Source organism: Pithys albifrons, chromosome 7, assembly GCF_047495875.1.
Source record: "Pithys albifrons albifrons isolate INPA30051 chromosome 7, PitAlb_v1, whole genome shotgun sequence".
Taxonomy (NCBI): Eukaryota; Metazoa; Chordata; class Aves; order Passeriformes; family Thamnophilidae; genus Pithys; species Pithys albifrons.
The window spans coordinates 18,873,390-18,895,689 of NC_092464.1; the positions used below are offsets into that span (position 1 = coordinate 18,873,390).

The 22,300-nt window shown below is 36.0% G+C and overlaps 1 protein-coding gene across 1 annotated transcript in view; it reads right to left on the bottom strand.

Moving 5' to 3' along the window:
- ARMC3 (armadillo repeat containing 3) overlaps nt 1-22,300 on the bottom strand; it is a 58,543-nt gene that overhangs the window by 12,225 nt on the left and 24,018 nt on the right. The window contains exons 8-13 of the mRNA XM_071560818.1: nt 21,291-21,485; nt 20,337-20,520; nt 14,925-15,077; nt 14,713-14,818; nt 1,947-2,196; nt 1,003-1,139 (exon numbers count right to left, since the gene is read on the bottom strand). Of these exons, the coding sequence (XP_071416919.1) occupies nt 1,003-1,139; nt 1,947-2,196; nt 14,713-14,818; nt 14,925-15,077; nt 20,337-20,520; nt 21,291-21,485 (1,025 nt within the window). The remainder of the gene's footprint in view (nt 1-1,002; nt 1,140-1,946; nt 2,197-14,712; nt 14,819-14,924; nt 15,078-20,336; nt 20,521-21,290; nt 21,486-22,300) is intronic.

A 22,300-nucleotide genomic window follows, 5' to 3' on the forward strand; every position in this document is an offset into this window, starting at 1 on the left:
AGTTAACATTTTTATTTTGTCATGAAAAGGAAACTGAGAGAGGGACATGGAAAATGAGAAAATTCAGTAAGTTAAACTCAAATTGCTATAAAAAAGTGGTTATTCAATCCCAATGCAAGTAGGACAATGTATAGTTGTATAGATTTGCTTTAAGGGGTATTTAAAACTCAGAAACCCGTTCTACTGGTAAGGATACTCCAGCACTGGAACAGCTTACCTCAGAAAGTTGTGAAATCCCATCAGAGCCAGTATTTACACCAAACAAGTCAAAACATGTCAGTGTACCTTAATCAAACTTACAGCAGATAGGTGAAAACATTATCTTTGAGATCCCCTCCTGATCTAAATTTTTGAGAGTCTCACTTTGCAGAATTCCCTCATAGAGGGATTTTAAGTATCACTGCAGTCACCAGAGAAGTGCCCAGCAGAGGGAGCAGGGCAATTACATATATTTTAATTTAACAGTAACTATAAGTCACCCTGTCTGAGGAGTCCTATGTCATAATTCTTATAACCTAAACCAGCTTTTGTAATTCAGATATTAATATATGGATCTGGGAGTTTCTAAGAAGGAATAAAAGAGAGTCACTTTTACATGACACTTCAGCACCTGCAGTTAACCAGAGACTGTAAACCAAATCTAGCCTCTGTGTAATAAGTACAATTTACTGTATATTAAACTTAGTCTGAAACCTTTATTTCAGTTTCAAATGTATGGGGCACTGTAGTCCCTAATTTTGACTGATATAAACAATCTTCAGTATGAAGCCTAATTCAGTCACATCTTATAATTACAGACAGTTCTCTCTACAGGCTTATATTTTGTCTGAAGACTTATGTTCCTAAAAATCAATACCATTTCATCTGTAACATATGTAGTGCAAAAGGAGTTTCTTCTTACCAAAAAGCTTTGTTATTCTGCTATGAATATGTAAAGATTGATTTAAACTGAATTTTCTCATAAAAAGTTTCCCTCTACCTTTTGATACTGTTTCTACTCACCCTAGGCTGCATAATTCAACAGAAGTTAATTCATCACTTGCACAGACCGTAACAGCCCAACATGCATTTCTTCTGACTTCGTCATTCCTAGAGTGCAGCAATTCAACAAGTGGTCCCAGTCCACCTGCATTTCTTAACTATAAAAAAGTGAAGACATTGCCACTTACATCTTTCATCTACCCCAGCAAGAGCAGCCTGTGAAATTCACCTTCCAAATAATTTCAAGCCCTGTAGAGAAGCTACACTGGGCAGGTAGAAAGGTCATTTATGGGTATTCTGAGTTTCTGTGAGCTCTGCATAGGCCAGAGCTGAAGGGAGCTCCAGAGTGGCACAAGGCAGACACACATCCCTTCTGGCTCGGCCTTACTCTTCAGTTATTAGGCTGTGGTGTGGAACCTGAAGAGACTACGCAACCCAAAACTGCCACTGAGAGTTTCACAGCTTTTTCTGTGTTCTGTTGCCTCCTAGCAACTAATTTACATCACAATACATCTGACTTCGTATTGTATGCATGACAATCTTATTAACATCCTGTTCTCTTCTGTGCTACAGTATCTTTCCTATACATGGAAGAGTAAAGAGGACTGAACTTCTCATCTTCAAAGTTCAGCTGACAGTTCCAGCTGAAAGAAACCTTTACTGCTCCTAAACATGGGGATCAAGATATGGCCCTGGTTAACACTCACTGAAGCCAATGAAAATCTGCAAAGCATTTATTTGGTGCAAGCAAACACAGTAGCAAAAATACAAATTAAACTCTTCCCAAAATCTCATGAAAAACTGAGCTAAACTCAGCAGAACAAGCCTAAGACAAAAGTAAAACTAAGTCACTATCTAGAAAGCTCAGGACTTCTAGGACAGACACAAAATATTCCCAGGTAAATTTAACTCCGACCTCAGGATCTAGAAACGTTACCAATGATCACAAACTCAGAGTGTCTTACCTCAGTCCTTGCAACAGCATCACAACCAAATGCAGCCACAGCAAATGCTGCTTTGCTCTGCACTTGGCTGTTGGAGGACTGCAGTGGTTCTGCAAGAGTACTCATGATACCCTGGCTCTGGATACTGATGCGGAATGACTCTTGCGTGGCCAGATTTGTCAGCACTGTAACAGCACTGGCGATGGCTCCGTCTCTCTGAGTGCTCAAGGTATGCACTAATGGCTCAATTCCTTCAGCCTCAATGACAGCACTAGCAAAATGAAGGAGGGGAAGAATATTTGTTATTTTAGGACCATTTTTCTTTCTTAGTATGCAGTATATTTACCAACTAAATTAGTATTACATTTCAAGATTTATGCATGTGTATATATGTACAAATATGTGTGGTGTGATTTATATGACTCATGACATGAAATTCAAGAGGCACAACTTACGCAGAAAAACTAAGTCACAAATGTCTGGATTCTTTAACTTACTAGGGGATTCTTTCTGAGGTGTCAAACAAGTCAATTAAATCCTGCATCTTCTTAAATATGCAGGATTTACATATCTTTAATTCCAGGTAAATGCTTCTGAAGACTCTTATCACCTTGCCCCATAAACATTCTAGCACAACTTCTAGTGAGGAATGGAGTATCACATTTTTCTTTGTTCTGTCTCCATGAATTTCTATTATCAGATACCTAGGTGATACAAATATAGTAGACCAAGTTTCTGTCCTTCTTACAATGTAACTGTACATGGTGCACATCAGTGCAATGTCAGAATTACTGAGCTGGCTTTATACAAGTTCAGTTAGATGGCAGGGCTGGCTATGACTATGATTCTACATCAACAGGTCTATCAACAGCTGATCCAGTTTAAATATTCCCTCTGCTCCCAGAAGATGCTGCATCCATGACTGAAGGGTGCTGCCACTCAGCAGTGCAGGGTCAAACACCGGTGTGGCCACGTTCTAGGCTAGATATGCAAAGCTACCTGTTTCCAAATAAAATTGAGGAAGACTGTTGGTATTTTTTCTAAGGATCATTTCATAAATTTAAAGAGAACATCCAAGGGAAAAGAAACCAGCTGAAGAAGCACTACTAAGGAGCATGAGACAGCAGAAGGTGCAGGACAGGAGACAGCAGAAGGTGCAGGGAGCTGCACTATTAGAGGATATGTAATTTTACTTTGGGCTCATCTGTTTGTTAAACAAAAGTTGGCAATATTATTAGCAATGGGAATGTGCAGACAGCAATTTGAATTTTTCTTGTAATTGCTTTTTATACCTTCCTTTATTACATTTTATCTACAACAAAAACATAAAAAAACTCAACAAAAAAGTGTACACTTATAGGCTTTGCTAAATTTCTGTAAACACATTAAATAAAAAGAGAAATCTGCATGTGAACATCTTTTACTGTAAAAGCCTCTCACCAAAATCTAACTAACCTTTTGATAACTTTCACAGTTACAAGATAAACACAAGCTTAGAAGTACCACATGTAAAAGAAACCTGTATACCATCAAAGACTGTCAAGGCATTGATGAAAACAAAAAAAAAATCAGGAATGCTGATAGTCACACTCTTATGCAAAACAGGACAGAAAGCAGAACACATGCCAGCCTGTGCCATGTAATCCCAGTACATGGGCAACATGATGTTGATCTCACTGTGAGCTCATCTTAGTGCAAACATCTCCAGACTGTCAGAGAGGGAGATGCAGATGCTCCTGAGCATACCTGGAATGAATCAGCAGAGGCTAATGGGGTTTGTTGCTCTGATTTCTGCCTCAGGTACAGGGCAATGACAGCTCACAAGGAGTGCTGGTGCATGGATCTAAGGAAGGCTGGCATGAAAGGCTGTAGTTTCCACTTTGGAAAACCAGGGAAAAGGCAGCAATCCAGGGACGGAGGGTGACTGGGCTTATTAGCTTGGATGTGGTGTTAAGATATAGGGCCAGCTTGGTGTTGGCTAATTAATCCTCTTGAAGCATCAACAGCTTTAATGCAAGCACTTCAATCACTGTTCAGAGGTGAACTGCATGTTTTCAGATGTCCCACACTGCACTCCAATGACTATCTTCAAGTAGCTGGATTTTCCTTTACCTTTGTGTCCTCTTTCCCCTTCCCTCCTTGACCAGATGAAGAAGAGCTGAAAATATTTTGTTTGGAAGGTTGCTTTTTTATTGTTGTTAGTTTGTTTGGGTTTTGGTTTTTTGTTTTTGGTTTTTTGTTGTTGTTTGTTTGGGGTTTTTTTGGGTTTTTTTTGTTTTTTTTTTTTTTTTTTTACTTAGGTAAGGTCACTGGGTTCTTTGGTTAATACTATCTTCTCTTGCCCCTGAAAACTTTATCCAAATTTTCAGCTTCAGGACTGTTGTAGCTCTATCCAGGCTGCTGTATATGAAAAATCCACATTGACTGCACATGCAAGAATCAGCTATACACCACATGTATCACAGGTTAGCTGGAAAACATCACATTCACAGCATGTGTAACAATGTCATGACATACCTGCTGGAAAAATGTGGGAGAGACTCACGTACGTGCACACAGCCATACACAGTAAGGCATGTCCATAAGCTATTGGGTTCACAGCATTACACAGTACATACTTATCCGGGAAGGACAAGAAACACAAAATACAAAATCAAACAGTTTCTCCTTTACAACAGATACACAGAAATTCCAGGATTTATGGCACAGATTCACTGCTCATGAAATAAATCACTGCATCTCACAAGGGTAGTATATCCAATAATTTTGCAGTAAGTAGAGGACTTACTATTCCTATACTACACCCAAGAACACATGCATTCTGTCACAGGAAATCCCATATAGTCCCTCACTGACTGGTTACAGAATGATACACAGCACTGAATAACGTAGCCAATCACATTATAAGCAGATTTACTGTAATTTCCATAAAGCCAGCAAATACACAAGCACTTAACAAAAGAGTAAGGTGACAGCTCCTCATGTGTTCAGAGCTGACCTCCGCGAGGTACAGAGCACAGCCAATTTTCTCAAGTGCCACTCAACTTTAAAAAGGTTGAGAACCACTGATTTAGAAGATCATACATATTTATTTCAAATCTGAGTTCTACTTCTGTGCAGATTCATTTTGAATCGCAGTTTCACAAGTATAGTTTAATCAAGTACAACAAGGGATCACAAGACAAGAAGAATTTATTAGAAGTGACAACAGCAGGTAACAGGAGCTGAAGGTAACCAATACCTTTGAGAATAAGGTTTTAAGAGGCTGTGAACATCTGAGGCCAGAGGTTTGTCCTGGTAACAGAGATGCATACAGAAGAGATTCTGAGGGAAGAAGGAAGAATGGGGAATCCATAGTTCAACTCAATCCTACCCCACAGCCCTCTGAAGAACACAGAAACAGCACGGTCACCCTGGGTAGCGAAGCTCGACCTAAAAAGGGAGCTGAAAGAACGAACATACTTAAGTTTTTAAGGTGCTGAAATACTACAATATTAAGACCTAAGTATGGAGGTCCTTGTTCCTCTCTATCCTGGGCAGAGGGATGCACTGTGTAATTCTTTAATTATAAGGCAACACAAGTCAGACAGTTTTTACCAGCACTGTCTTTGCCTAATGTAGGTGAGCAGCAGCCTCTCTGCCTGCCTCCAGAAGACTCTCCTTCAGACACATGCTGCTGAGATGGTGCCCTTCCTCAGTGCTCCCACTACACGACTACATCCTCAAGGAAGAGGTGAGCCTTGGTTTAGCTGGAAATAAGTATACACTTTCCGATGTGGAAAAGGAGTAAATTACATAAATCCGTGGGTTTTTCTCTCCATGTTGGAATTGCAGAGCTTAAATTAAAATTAAAATAAATCAAATTTTATGAATTATAAGCATATATTATGATCATTAGATTGCCTAACCTAGCAGGATTAGGCATTTACCTTAACTAGGGTATACATGGTTCAGGTACCCTAAGGACCTTAACCATGCTCTTTAGTGAAACAGTAGAATTCTGATTATAATTGGATTCAAATTACTGTATTCAAGAATTGCTAAAATATTTTTCCCAAGTGTCATTGGAAAGACAAATATTAAAAGGTCAGGTACTAAATATTTAATTTATTTATTTCAAATCTACATTGTAGTAAGTTATTAAGAGATGTTCTTGAAAATTCTCTGAAAGATAATTCAAGACTAAAAGAATAAATGCTGAGAAATTTAAAAACACGAACATTTTCTTTACCGCTTTTACAGCAAAAATAAGTTCAACATTGTCAATTAAATCATTACTAGAAGTTTCACAATAAAAACTATTTTTTTAACAGATCTTTGGAGATGTATAAGAATGTGACTGAACTGAGTATTTTGTTGCTTTAGTTTTCTGGGGTGCAATAGGATAGCTCAGACATTGTTAGAGAGTTGTTAATCAGTAAATATTTGACCAAAACTCTGTGGGTTTTTTTACTTTATTTTTAGGACTGTAAGCACTCTGGGACAAGAACCACCTCTTTGTTGGCATTATAGAAAGCTTAATAGCTCTGATCTGTGACCAAGCCTTGTAGCCATGGCAAGAAAAATAATGGATTATTTACTTAATGCATAGGGAATGGTTCAACTGCTTTTCCTCCTGAAGAGAAGGTCTAGCATAAGGGAGAAAGAAACTAAGAGTGCTCAGAGAGCTGCCAGAAACCACTGAGACTGCCCCCCAAACCCTCAACCTAAACAACCTCCCAGGGAGGGGAGATAGAGGGGAAGAGCAGTGTTGCAGCTTGACACCACTGTTTACTCTGGATTGTACTAAATTTACACTAGTGAGATGGACACTTCATAAAAATGATAAAGTATGTTTGGTTCTGCTTCTACCACAACCAAACATAAACTGGTTTATATTAAATTACATTTTTATTCACTTCTATGCTGTTTACTCCCCCCCTCTAACACAATTTCTGCTCAGAAAAAATTCAAATTTTTCCTCCTCACAAAAGCCATTGGACTCCTTATGGACTTAATTTTTTCAAACGTGTTTGCAACTGCATGTTTAATTTCTGTGCAAAATTACTGTGATTGTGTGTGAGGTGCTTAGCTAGCCATTTATGCCTGTGCATATCTCATTTTCATACATAATTGCATGTAAATTATGCATAAGAATTATGCATCTAATTACATACACAGTTTTTAAAATCAACTCTATCTGTTGTTAAATCGCATGACTTCTTTTTTCACACAATGTATTTTTGATCCAGCTCTCTTATGCAATTTCTGACTGAGAAAGAATATCATAATCAGAAGTTTGAAAAAACCACAAGAAATAGCTTCCTTTGTATCTCTTAAATGTATTAGTATTCTTCATTTGCCTTGTTATGCCATCAAATAATCACAACCAATAAATGTCTTTTGCATTTATCAAAAATTTCACTTTGTGATTTAATTATTTTCAAAAGCAATTGACTGTTGTATACAGACACCCATATTTTATTTAAAAACCAATATTACTTCCGTTTTCTTCACTATACAAGGGAAATTAATGTCAGTATGTTTATTCTGAGTACAAGAATCCAGCATAAGAGGCTCTGATCTACAATTTGGGGCCCCATTGTGCTCCAATAAAAATATTGATGATATCAACAAACTATATTAATTTTTAATTTCAGGAACAGAACCCTCCCCTCTATTCCTATTTTATAATGACAAGTAGCTTGTTAAAACATCAACAACCCCAAAACTCAATAAACCTCACAGTCTGGAAGCAATAAAACCTTACACTGTCTGTGTTAGCAGGGACTTAATACCTGACTCTCATTTAGCAATTCACAGAGATCTTCTAATGTCTGTCATTGAATTCATCTGACAACAAAGATCTCAATTCTAAACTGTAGTGTACCTAATTTAAAATATTACAGACACATTGGTAATGAGCTATCTGTTCATGATACCTGAAACTTTCAATTTTAATATTATTTGCATCTTTGTTAAGATTTCTGACACTCCCACTATTATGTAAAAGGCTTGAAATTCAGCAATACTCTTTTGCTCCTGAAAGATCCTATACACCTTCAGCCAGAATAAGCTCATGAAAAAGGCACCATCCTCCCCTCTCTTTTTTCTGATCCAAGAAGTACTGCATGCAAAAATGCAGTACAATGCAAAAACTCAGCACAAATACTGTGCATCTGGAATTCACACTGTTACAAAAGGAAAATAACAGAGAACATGCAGGTGTTGCCACAGCAACCTTCATGGAGGTGTAAGAGAAGGAAAGAAAATGCCAAGTCAGGGTCCTCACAACTCTTCTGAACAAGGGAGTGAGAATGTGGTGGCTCTTCTTCATCTTTGGAAGCACCAGCTGAGGAAGCACAAAAAAAGCTGTGCCAAGTCAGTCTCTAAACACAGTACTTTGGACTGTGAAACTTGACCTCATCTTTCACTTCTGGATAACTCTTTTCTGGCCATTGTGAACTTATCTCAAATTGCAGCGGTTTGTTTTGCATTGCTAAAACTAAAATTCTTACAATGATTCAGAGTGGAGAAATTTATGTTTTTTGTTTTCTGTCTTAAAATTACATTTTTAAGAAAATACACATATACTATTATGTTAAGATAAAATTACTGAGGTTGCATGTCAAGTTATTTGTGAAAGCTTATTTTTACCCACTTTTTTACATGACAGTCCAAGTAGACGTGTCACAGTCAGTTCACAGGTAAAATTCACAGCATGGCTCTTTACAGACACTTAAACGAATTCACAATACACTGAAATTAAAACATACACTTAAATAATTTGCATTTAATTTAGAAATATACCATAAAGAAAACATGCATAAAAAAGCACCAATACATTTATCTGAAATTTACTCATACGTAAAATAACCCTTGCCACTTTAAATTCATAAGAAGTATAATTTATCTCAGTGCACATCACTAAATGTCACTGCAGGGATACACACTCAAGAGTAATCACTGTACTTGTGCCACTACTCAAAAGAATGTTTTCTCCCCCAGGCTTAGGAGTCTCCATCTAGGAAGGAAAATGTTTCACCTGATCACACAGAAATCTACCACAGGAAGTTACAGGAGACAACACACGTGATCTGAGTGAAATTCCAGCCTTCCACAGCTGAAATAAACAGTGATCATACAGCAAGGCTTTGAAGGTCGGGAAGGACAAACAGCCCAGAATACTTTGCTATATCAATAAGGAGTATAATTTCTACATAGTTATCATTATCCCAATTTAGAAGTGTTTTCTGATTGAACCTATGTTAGATATACTTTGGTTCCCGTGCACTTTGAAATGCGGGACATGACATCTGTGTTAGACAGAGAGGAATGCTCTGCATTGGTCTTTGTCTTCATCATAACCCCTGGTAGGCAACAAAGTTAAAAACAACACAAACAGAGCCCCCCCCCAAACTCAGGAAAATGCATAACAATCTTCTTTTTTTTTTTTTTTTGTGAAAGAACTGTATGGGGAACAAAACACAGTTACAGTGTCTGAGTGTACAGAGGGACTTTTCCATGCAGCCACACCTTCACAAATCTGAGAGAAAAATACAACAGCTGGCTGTATGGAACATTTTTCACCTATCAGCATGGCATGATTTAGAGTACTGTCAATGGGTTGTGTATCAGTCATGTGATGTGATGATAAAATCTTAGTGAAAACCCATTTCTCAGTGACATCCCAACATTGGGACAATTCAGTTTTTCTGTCAAGGGAGAAATTTACCATAAAACATTTTGCAGCTTTCAATGGAAGTCAATATATAAATAACTGTGCTTTTTATTTTTCTTAAAGCATCCCCCCCCGCTGTGGACATACAGGAAGAGAAAGGAATCTGTTCATGGCATGAGATGACTCTTTGTATTTTACAGGCTGAAGCAGAATGGATGCTAATGTGAAAAATAACAGCACAAATCACAAATCCCCCCAAATCCCTTTACCTTGCAGCACATTAGCTCAAAAGTATAATTCTGACACTAGGGGTCAGTATTAAAACATATTCCATCTAAACAATACCGCCAGCGGCATTCTATTGTTGATTTCCTCCTTCAGAAATACAAACTTACATTATAAAGAACTATAAAACCATAAAAAAGACAAACCCTACAGTGAATTGTCACCTGTTTATGCTATTAAATGTAGCTTTTGTGCTAGAAATTTGTGTTCCTGTTCTCATAAATTAACACATATATTTATGCAAATGTATTATCTTAAGTAATATTGGTGCTTAAATATTTATATGAATTAGGTTCCATCTACAGTCTTGAAAGAGAAAAGCTATTATTAAGTTTTCCATTTTCTATTAGGGAAGATTACTACCTAGTGATATTACTACCCAATGGTAGTAATCACTACTTCCTAATAATAGCAATATTTGGAATATAAGAAAACTAGTGTTCTTTAAATTTTTCCTTGACAGCCATACCCATCTTACAAAAAATAAAAAGTCTGTTGCGAATACTGAAAATCTCAGTTTAAAAAGGTGAGAGACTCTCATTACAGGTGAGCATTATCCACATGGCACAGACTGAGGAAGCATTTTGAGTCATTAGATCAGTGCAAGAATTTCTGTTTGGAATAGATACAACAGCCACTGAAGTCAAGGGAACAGCAATCTGCTTGCTGAGCACTGTCCATAACCAAAGAGTTCCCAACCTATCTTCCTATCCCAGGCTACACCCAAACCTTGACAATCCTGGTACATTTGACAAAGCACACATTCAGATGCTGTGCTAATGCCTGGAACTGAGAGTCTAAATAGATTCACTGATTCCTGTGAAGAATGTAAGAATTAGAAAATTAAATAACACAAAATTTGCTGACTGACTAACTAACTAATCTTGCTAAATTTTGGGATGATGCTTTACTATCTTGAATCCATATATAATACAGAAATATGTCAAATGACAGTAATAACAAACTCCAGGAGAAATATTCTGCCATATCCCAAGTCTGTCATGTATCACAACTTCCTGCAGCACTTTATACAGATGAAGAAAAACCATACCTTTCCGTCTTCCCCCAGACCAAACTCTAACCAAATGCTATAAATTTTGCACTTAAAATAAACAATTTAGGACAAATATTTTTGAGGCTGTTAATTAGTTTTCATGTCCAATACATAGTTCTAAATTCCAGAACATATGTTTTTGTTTAGTGGCAAATCCATTAGGTACCCAGAATTCAGATATTGCCAGATTTATGAAGGCAGCTATTAGAAATGGCATCTATGCTACAACAATACTGAAGAGCTGGTCAAATTAATGTCTGACTAACTCATATGCTTGAGATCTTATTTCTATGTGCTACTTCTAATACCATATTCATATTTAACACAATTAGCTTATTCTAAACACACGAAAAGTGAAAATAATTGATTATACTTTAAATGGGAAAAATAGGCAGAGGCCGAGGTAAGACATTTGTACCATGTGTGGCACAGAATCACTTATTTTCCTGCCCAATAGATGACGCTGCTGTTTCTTTGTTCCCCTGCAATTGTTGGATTTGTGCATCACATCCTTAGTGAGGTGACTGCACCCGAAGCTTGAACACAGCAGAAACAGAAAGGTTTCATAGATTCTTTAAATGGCATTTTGCTGTCCAAATAACAGTATACAGTTTTGAACAGAGCAAGTCAGTGTTCTGGATTACAAGATGTGATGGAAAAATGGATGCAAATACCCAGCTAAATACAATTCTCTTTTTCTCCAGAAGCAGACCACAGAAACAAATTCTGGCATACATATCAAGGATGACTGTGGAGCTGTACAGACATAGTAACATAACATGTTAGAATAAGTACATGGGATTTTAAACTGCAGTATACTTTGCAAAATTATTTAGCCTAATTATTAACAACTTTACAAAGAAGTTATTATCAATATAGAGCAGCATTTAAACTCTGTCCTTATGTTATGATAAAATTCTTAGAGAAGGGGGAGTCAATCTGTAAACTAGTGAGGTATTTGACCACTGTAGTTTTTTTCTCTGTGGTACGGAAGTATGACACAACCACAGCTCTGCAGCAAAAATTGAAATGCTGAAATATTTTAGAAGTTATTTATAGGAATTGTTACGTGTTCTGGTAGAGATCATATTGAAAATCCGTGTTTTCCAGTAAACCAAAAAACCTAAACCACTTGTATGGAACTCATGTTCTCTTCTGGTCTAGATCTTTGGTTAAAATACTCTGGGAGGCAAAGCAATTCATTCATTTATTTATTTTTGCCAAATTGTGGTTGCTTGGGGACTTGTGTGAAATGACAAGCTGGTCTCTGTCCCATTCATTGTGAACAGGTGTTCTAATTACCAAACCTCCACCATATTTGACACCTTTATTAGCTGTCTCAGTTGAGAAACAAAGGATTGATTGGGTAGGGGTATAGAACTAGCCTTTCATTGCTGTGGGGAAGCGCCTAAAGGTCAAGGTTAATATACATTAGTGGGGGGTAGTATTGCCCATTGCCTATGCTGTTCTTGTACTATTAATCAATGGAAGACTTTATCTTTATGAGCTCGGTATTGTGGGAGCCTTAATTACACACAATTTGTTTCAAATTGTATTTTTTTCCATATTATATGAAAAGCAGGCACACTGCTTGAGCAAATATCCCTAACAAGAACAACAAATCTCCAGCAAAAATAGCAATGTCTTGTATTCAGTTAATATTCTGAAATATGTACTGTACAATATGAAAGGGCAAGGTACACATCCTTCAATCAATACAAGACATACAAAAATGCTCATGAAATGAAATATGGCAGAATGCATGCATATGAGTTCAACAAGATTGAATTTCTGACTAGCCAGTAAAAAGTGAAATAATTTATAATAAACAGTCTTCCCCATTTCTGCAGTCATTTTGTTCTTGCCACATAACATCTACCTGCTGCTACTACCTTCATAATTTAATATTCTTGGAGGGTTTATAACAAGAATCCAATACATAACCAATAAAAGGGTGCTATTCTCATTAGTCTCATTTGGGATCAGAATATCTTCACTATATATATATATATATCCTTATTTTCAGTGGTTTACAAGACATGCACACATATTCTAGAATGAAATATTCTAGAATGAAATATGACTACAGCAACTCAATCTGGAATGAATTTTCTCCAAACTACTTTTTTTCCCCTATTATGTGTATGTAAAATAAATATGGGCCAGATAGTCATTCAGTGAGTTGGAACTATACCAGTTTGTATCAGCTAAGGGTTCAACACAATATATTCATTTATAGATCCCAGTCACACTTGGACCGGTCTATGACTTATTAATCGTTTTGATTTAGAAATGAAGCTTTGAAGTAATTATATAATCACATGGCATTCACCCAATATACATATTTATTGTAAATTATTGCTTCCTGATTTTCACAGATGACTTGTGATTAGATTATCTGGTGCTTCCATATTGTGCTTGAAGCTGGATTGCAAAGAGAGAGAAGTATATGTGAGCCACCTTTACAATTTCCTGACTCTGCCCAGCAAGAAACAAATACGGACTTCATTATAATGCAGAGGAACAGAGACAGCTATTTCCCTGCCTGAGGTCTCAGAGAATTGTTCCAGTAGTTGAGCTAAACAATGTCCTGACTATCTCCTCGGCAAAAGAAAAGGAATGAGTTGGCATAAGCTGCTATACCAACTCAGAACTCCCTTTTCACAATGTGCAACCTCAAAGGGCTGCACTACGAAAAAACAGCTGTAGCAGAGCTGCAAGTTTAACCCTAGACTGAGTACTGTGCTCATTTTATGTGTGTATGACTCCCACTGACACCAACTGAAGAGTCCAGCACATAAGGAGAGCAGAATATCAGACAAAAAAAATCAACTATGCAAATCTGAGAACAGAGTATTGTTCTTTTGCATCAAATTATGGCTCCATCTGGTAACATTAAGTGAATACTGGTGACTATTAGAGCTGAATCAATAAATTGAAACAAATAATTTATTTTGTGAGTTATTTTCCTTTTTCACTTCAAAGAATGCCTGTGAATTGATTACAACTTCCTTAAGTATATTCCAGGAAACTTTTAAAGAATTTTATTTTATGGTTTGTCAGTTACATGTGATTGCACATACACATCACACACTGCTGTTTCTTTTCCCTGAACAGGACTTAATAGAGTTGGGATAACAGAACTCTCCAACTGACAGCAGAATTTAGTTGATACAATTGTTTTGGAACATATAGTCACCTAAACATCCTCTGTTACTTTGGATACTGAAGTTACACTCTTTTTCTTTCAGAAATGCACTTATTATAAGCATTCTTCATTACCTGGGAAACAACACCACCACCACGAAAAAAACCCACAAAAACCAAACAAATGGCAAAAAGAAAGATCAGGACAATGCCAACATTCAGAAGATGTGAGAGCTATCTCCCCCAAAGACTAGATTTAGATCAGTCAGAAGAGTTGTACGAACCATAAAATTTTATATCTTAATGATTTTGGATTCTAAAAAAAAATTCAAATCAAATGCTTTAGATTACAAGGCATATTTTGCTCATATTTCTCTTCAAAACATGATTTATATCTCTGCTGTCATTACATCTGCTTCATACCTTTCCTTGATGAAGCAAACGTTAGTAGAGACAACATAACTCTTGTAACACCAACCTACTCCAGATGACTCATAAACACCAAAAAGCGCATTACAGTCAAATTCAAACAGACCCATCTTGCAGGATAAGGACAAGATGAAGCATTTTTTAGAATCAAAATATTATCAATTTTGTTCAGATTAGCACTTTAAATAATAACTTAATTATTGCAAACTCACCTTGCATTACTATAACTGGCTGCTGTCAAACTTGCTAATGCTGTCACTGCAGCTTCTTTTACTTCTTCATTATCACTGCTTAGCAACTTTATCAGCTGGGGAATCCCTTTGAAAAAAATAATTATATATATGAATCTTTAAATAAACCATGGCAGTCTCCTAATTAAACAAAAAACAAAAATTCTCAGCTCATCCTTCTCCACTTTACTTACCCTGGAGTCCAAGTTCACGTTTGCTCTTTACATTTTCACACATGGCAGAAATTGCTTGGGAAGCTGCAATTTTAACTTCATCATTGTCAGTTTCCAAGAGATTTAGGAGACATTTCTCAACCTCTTCCTCATTTAAGATTTTTCTGATTTCAGCTTTAAATGAGAAATAACAATAGCATTAATTAGCATTTGTTTTCCAAATCAGTGAAAGGGCATGAATTTGATTTTCATGTAGTTGTTGGAAATATTTTGTTAACAGAGGCAGCAGCCGTTTAGAAAAGTGCACAAAGGACCTGAGCCAAATCCTATTATAGAATATCCTCAGCTGGAAGGGACCCACAAGGATCACTGAAGTCCAACTCGTGGCTTGGACTTCAGTGAACTCTTAATCAAGTCCAAATGTTGACTATTAAATACAGCTTTAAACATACATAGCACAACAGAAGGCAAAGTTTGTTCTCTAAAAGACTTGAAAACTGCAGAATGCATACAGGCTTGATGGAAACAGCTTTTCCAATTCAACAGATCATACTTACTCAGGATGAAGCTTAACTTCAGTTTATGCTAACCAAGTCCAAATGCATACAATTGAAGAACATACAATGTACAACTGAACTTGAGGGAGTTCCAGTTAACATACTGCAATAGCCAAAAAAAGGCAAGGGCTGTTACAAAGAAAATTTTTAATTCTGCACAACTTGTAGTTCTTCATTAATGTGCAATGTGAAGAGAATTTCAGTTTTGTAGTTTTGCCTGGGGACACAGAGTTCACTGCTGACCTACAAGGCAATGATTAGCAGCAGATGGGGAAGGACTAAGATGTTCCCGTCCTCTACACAAGTGAGAACTCACAGCTTCTACAAAGTATCTGCAGACATCTGTATGTAGATACTAATAAACTAATAAACTCCCTCTTCCCAAAATGGATGAGATCAGAAATGCAGGTGGTTTGTTAGAAAGAGCCCTGAGTAAAACTTTCTAATGCAGAAAGGCACTGCACAGCACAGAAGCTCTGTAACGAACAATTAATCATATGCATAATGTAAAGCAGATTAATTACATGCTGGAAGTTCTATCTAAATGATAGATTTTTTTGAATGCATTAAAGAAATTCAGCCACTGAGAAGTCAGTGTGACTTCAACACATTTAGAAATTTTACCAGTGCTTACTACTGTTCTGAGGGATCACTTCCTTGTCTGGACTGTCATCCTCCAAATAAAAAAATTTAAAAAGCAAAGAAAGGTATAATACAGATTATTTTACATAAATCTGACACTGTAGTGAATAAAAACAAGCAAATACACGTCCACAAAGTCAATGAAAAGAGCTTGATTAAAAAAGGTATCTACAGCTGAAATGACTCAATGCACACAGACAGGTATAGTTGCTTTCCCCACTCTAGCTCAATTTCAAACATTTTTAGAATCATCAGAGATGCACATGAAATCACAAAGCAAAGATAGAACAAGTAAAACAGAGAGGATTTTAAGTATCAGCAGAATCTTGGCCACAACCTTGATACATACTGGTCAGCTCTCAAGAGAAGGCCTTAATGGGGATTAGAGACCATTTTGAAAAGCCATCAAGGCTGCCGCTGGCCTGTTGCTTAACAAAGTAGTTCATAATCCCTAACGGGGATCTCTAGAGGTTCTTCATGCCTCAGGAACTTGGGTTTTGTGCAGCAACTTACTTATCGCTATTCAAATTTTCTTTAAAATTATTCTTGCTTTTAAAGGGAGATACGATGATGTTTGATTTTAAATGTAATTTATGGCTATATGAAATTTCAATAATATGAATAATTAATTTGAATGAGTTAAAATAGTGATTTCAAATATTTTAAACAGAAAATTTATTTTTAATAATGGGGCAAAACAGTTTTTGAATTTGAACTTATGGTAAAGAGTATACACATACATTTACACTGATGAAAATTATTAAGATTTTAAGATCCAAGCACCAATTCTATTTAAGGGATGAAGATTTTCTATTGATCCTCTCTGTTTGTATGAGTTGTTTCCTTTGTTTTCTTTACTACAGAAAAGAATGCACAACTGAAAAAGCATCCTTTGTACTGAAGTACTTCTCATGTGAGTGCCAATTCCATTTTTACAGTGATGACTTTCTTGACTCCTACATAATTTGAATACATTGATTTAACATAAAGCAAAATCCTCAAGCCTACACAACTAAAAGAGCCTGGAGTACTAACAGTTCTGTCCAGTTTTTCATGCATTGACCCCACTGTGAGGCAACCTTTGTTTTTCAATATTTTCCTATTTGGCCTTATTATCCCAAAATCATGATCAGAATTCTACTTATCAGGTTACTAATTATTCAGGTTACTGCCACCACCTTATGGAATTATTTATACCAATTTCAAAGGAAAAAAAAAAGTTAATATTAAATAGTACCATGAGCTCTCACTGATCTTGAGATAACCTAAATAAACGAAAATCTGTATTAAGAAATGCCTATGTTAATCAAGCTACAGAGCATGTTTAGTATACTGCCTTTTGAAAGGATTTACACTGAGATACAGAGAAAGAACGGGGAGAGCTTCAAGCGAGAAGTTTGGCAGAGTGAGGACAAACTCGAGTGAGCACGAACGTCACTTTCACCATAACACTCCATGGCATTTTGTTGTTGCTGCTGTGTCTGGCACTGACAGGGGTAAAGCAGGCCCTCCTTAATCAACAGTCCAGATAATCCACTCACAGACATTCAATAATTTATGGCATTAAATTATATTTTGCATTCCGAAATTACTGCATTATTTGCTGGGCAAGGAAGGAATCATAGTATAATTCACCACTAGAATTCTGAGCATACAAAATAAAATCATCAATAAATTAGTATATTAAAATCAAAATTATGTTACAGAACAAAAAAAATTTCAGGGGCAAAGGCAGACTGATTATGTATAGAAGTGTGATCAATTTTAATGTACGTTAAAAAAGCAGCATCCTAAAGATGCTATTTAAAATTGAATATCATGTTTGTACCATGTAATTTATTCTGATAATGAGAATAGCTCTTAAGGGATAAATCTGTCCACTAAGCTACAGAAGTCCCTTTGCAAAGGGCTGAAAGGGACATAAAACAAAATTGCTTGCTATGATCACATCTATCAGTATAAAAAACAAAAAGAAACAAAAACCTCAAACTAAATTCCATCTATCAACAACAATAATTTCAAAACCAGACACTGTTGTATACTCAGCTGCCAGGATTAAAAAGCAGCTAGATATCTGTTCTGTCATAGCAGAAGTAAGATTTTCATTCCAAAGAAAAGCAGTATTTTTTTTCCCACATATGCAGGAAATATTGGCAAACTGCAGCCACAATTATCAAAGCTGAAGAATGTGGGCTACTGTATGGCTATTGCAAATTTAATGGAAAAATCACTACAGAACTGAAGAGTTGTGTTGTATTATATCGGAGTCACATCAAGGCAAGCATTAGTATTGTATACATTAGTGCTGCAGTTTGGGTAGGCTGCTTAGGATGTTTACAACCAGAATCCAATCAGACAAACAAGAACTGCAAATATTTCTGTTTTCTTTTTGCACTTGGGCTATTTCTTATAATGGCCTCAATGTCACTTTTCTTCTCCCTGAAAGGCTGACAGTAGCTCTATGTGTATGAGAAATTCACTGCTTCTGGGGGCCACACTGAGCAGGAATTTTACTGGACTGTGTTTTCTACTGCACCAGGACAAGAAGTTTCCCTTTGTCTAACTGGTTGTCACCAAAATTCTACCACTTGAAAGCAAATATTGTAAATCTTCTTTCGATCTATTCTCCCAGCTTGCTGTATCCATACCAACTGTCACAGGCTGAAGAAGAGAGCAAACCTTTATAATGAAACCACATTGACTCCATTTGTAAAGAGGCATGACAAGAAGATGCATCTTCACTGACGGTAACATCCCATGATATAAGATCATAGGCAGTACTATAATATATTATGTGTAGTTCTTGCCACTGTGCTTTAAAAATGTGTTCAGACATGCTTCTACTAACAGCTGCTAAAATATAAGGCCACGAAAACTGAAAAAAGTGTGAAAGAGGAAAAGAAGGCTATGCTTATTTGAAAATAAATATGATAAAGGAGTAAGAAGCAGTAGAAAGCAGTAGCAGCAAATATAAATCTGTTTAGCATACACCTTACAAGCCTGTCACAGGACTATAAAAATGATACTGACAGTCCTAAGTAGAATAATAAAATAACAGTAGAGGAAAATACACAAAGAAAATACTGGGATAAGAAGGTTCCTTCCTATCTTTGATACCTGAACATTAATGAAAATATTTTTCAGTGACTTGCAAAGCTTCCAGTAGATAATGATGAAAATATACAGAAACCTACAGAAAACTAAGAAAAGTAGATTTCACTTTTTGTGTTATCATTCGCAATCAATAATTACAAATATTCAGGATGTCAAACTAAGCAAGGTGAGAAAAGAATTGGAAAGACAGCATGGGGAAAGAAGAAAAGAGGTCTGAGATATGGTAGAAAGAAGATATTATTTTAACCACACATTAAATTAAATAACATATTTTTAAAATACACATAAATTAAAGCCATGATTCAACCAGAAAGTGCCAGAAATAGGAATGAAATATTTAAGCCATATTGTCATAGTTACTATCATAAAAATCCCTTGCAGAATTAAAATCTTCTATAGACAGAAGTATCTTATTAGTTACATTGTATTTTGTTACACATCACTACTTGGCACATGTTGTAAGTCAGAAGCCAATGTATGGAAGGAATTCCAAAAGTAGCTTGATTAAAAGTGCACCCTTGTGGGCAAAAATGAGGAGTACATTCTGCGTAATTCACAATTCCTTGGTGAATTAAAGTATGTAAAAAAGAACTATTGGATGAATAATTATAAAAAGATTACAATGAAACTATTTAATTCCCCTGGGAATATTAATCTGCAAGCCATTTGAAAGGTTTTCTTTCACAGCCCTGTTAAAGAAATTTGTATTTGAAATTGTCTGACATTTAGACGAGCAGTTGAATGCAAAAGAAAGTCACTTGAGATGAAGTCTGAACTGATAGTGGTGAGAAACAGTGCCAGCAAAGGCAGCTTAAGGTGGCAGATACCTGGCATCACTAAACATGGCAAAGATCATATTCTCAGAGTTCCATTTTATTTTGAGGACAGCATTTTGTGAGAATATATAACATTTAAAAATAAATTGAGGCAAAATCTTAACATTTTCAGATATATTTATCTCCTAGCATCCAACTGCAGCTCTGATTGGCAAGACCCATCATAGTAATTAAATCCTGCCAGTGTTTCCCTCAGCACAAGTACTACCCTCAGCCAGGTACGACAAAAGACAACCTCATTCATGAGCAAATTCATGTACATGGATTATTGAAAAGTCACATACAGTCATAAGCTGCTTTGGTAATTGCCTTTGCTGCATTCTTCTGAATGTTGGGAACAGTAGAGACTCCTAAAAGTGAAAGCAGTTTTTTAAGGCCTCCTGTCTGCTGAATCAGTTGCAGAGTGTGCACATCTCCAAGACAATTTTCCAACACAGCAAGAGTTTTGACATGTAGATCACTGAGTTCCTAATAAAGAAAAAAACCCAAACAAATAACCTCCAAATCAGCATTAAAATATCTTTGGCTTTTAAGTTTGCAGGATAATTGTCATAAATTTATTTTGGACAGTTTATTGATACTGCAAAGTACATATTTTCATATTCATATTTTCATCTAATTTATTTGATGATGCCTTAGGATGCAACACAATTTATCAAAAACAGTACATCAAAGGAGGTTAGACAGGCACTCAGAATTGAACTGTCATCTTAAAATTTGAAAAACTTCACAAATTTCTCTATGCAGTATGTCCCATGATGACACCTAAACTAAAGAAGCACTAAACTGAGTATCATAATAACATAAACAAGGATATTTCCAAGGCAGGAAATTATGTCTAAGGCCATTGATATCAAAGTAAATCCAGAAAGAAAGAATCAGTGTTCAAACTAGGAACCAACACCAGAGGACTACTTAACAAAAAATTTTGAGAAAACATCATATAAATAGCTATATGGTGAATTTTCCTGATATTTACAACAGGTTGAGAAATGGACAGTAAATGCAAAACAGCATTACTAAGAGCAATAAACCAAATATAAATACTTTGGTGAATCCCTTTGCTTCCTTTCTTAGTAAGCTAGGAGGTATCCTAACTTATCCTATTTCTATCATAGTTTACTCCAAGTAAGGAACTTTTGTCTTATCTCACTCTTCCATAACATAAGTAACATTTCTCATTACTCATACAAACATTAGTAGCAAGAACAAAGGCTTTTGAGGCAAAAAAACTGTACATTGGTTTCCAGTATCTTCAGAAGGCGGTTTAATCCGTTGTTTTCTCCCAGTATTATCCTGGTTTCTCTGTCTTTGCTAATTACTTCTAAGGTTTGAAGGGCTAACAACTGAATAACTGGGTATTCAGATTCCAGCAGTTCTAGCAAGGGCGGAATTACATTGAGCTCACAAACTGCAGCACAGTTTTGAAAATCCTGTAGTAAAATATTCAACAAAGAATGTTAGTGACAGAGAATATAATAATAAATCAATTCCTGACTTTACAGAAAGAACACTAAAGATCTGATTTCAGACACAAAATATTAGTCAGTACTCCAGAGCTTTCAGTTCTGAACATTTCTTACTTCTGAGCTAAAAATCAAACTGAATATAATCAAGCTCTATGAACCTTAAATTCTAGAGGTTTGCTTCAACACTGAAGTACACGGTACAGCATTAGTTCCATCTAAGAAAGACTATTTACTCTTGGTTTCACCATGTTTGTCTCAACATAAATGTATCTTTGAGAAAGTTTTTTAAATTTAGTTGCACCATTTTTTTGCCTCAGTTGGTAGAAAATAGTTTTTTGCATTCAATTGTGGTTGCCTGGTTATATCCTCTTTTGTTTTAGTAATTATATTTAATTTAAAATTTCAACTTTAAACAGTGAATGTGCTGCTTAATGAAAACACAGTAGTTGATTATATTAAAATAGAAAATAAATAAATAAATTACAATTTGCTTTTAAATAGCTTATTGCACATGTGCAGCATGCAATTATCCTTATCAATATAAGCAAGCACCAGGTGCAGTTATCCAGATATACCCTGCAACAAAGACAGCGAGATAGTCAAAGAGGAGAAGGAGTAAAATGTGATTCTGAATAGACATGCTCTGATGCCCCAAAAGAGATAGAGTTATAAACTGAATTCATTATTGAATTGATTCGCTTAAGCCCTGGAAGAGAACTGCCATACAAATGCACCATTCTTTTGCTAAGCAGCATATGGATGACATTAGTGCTGAGTGT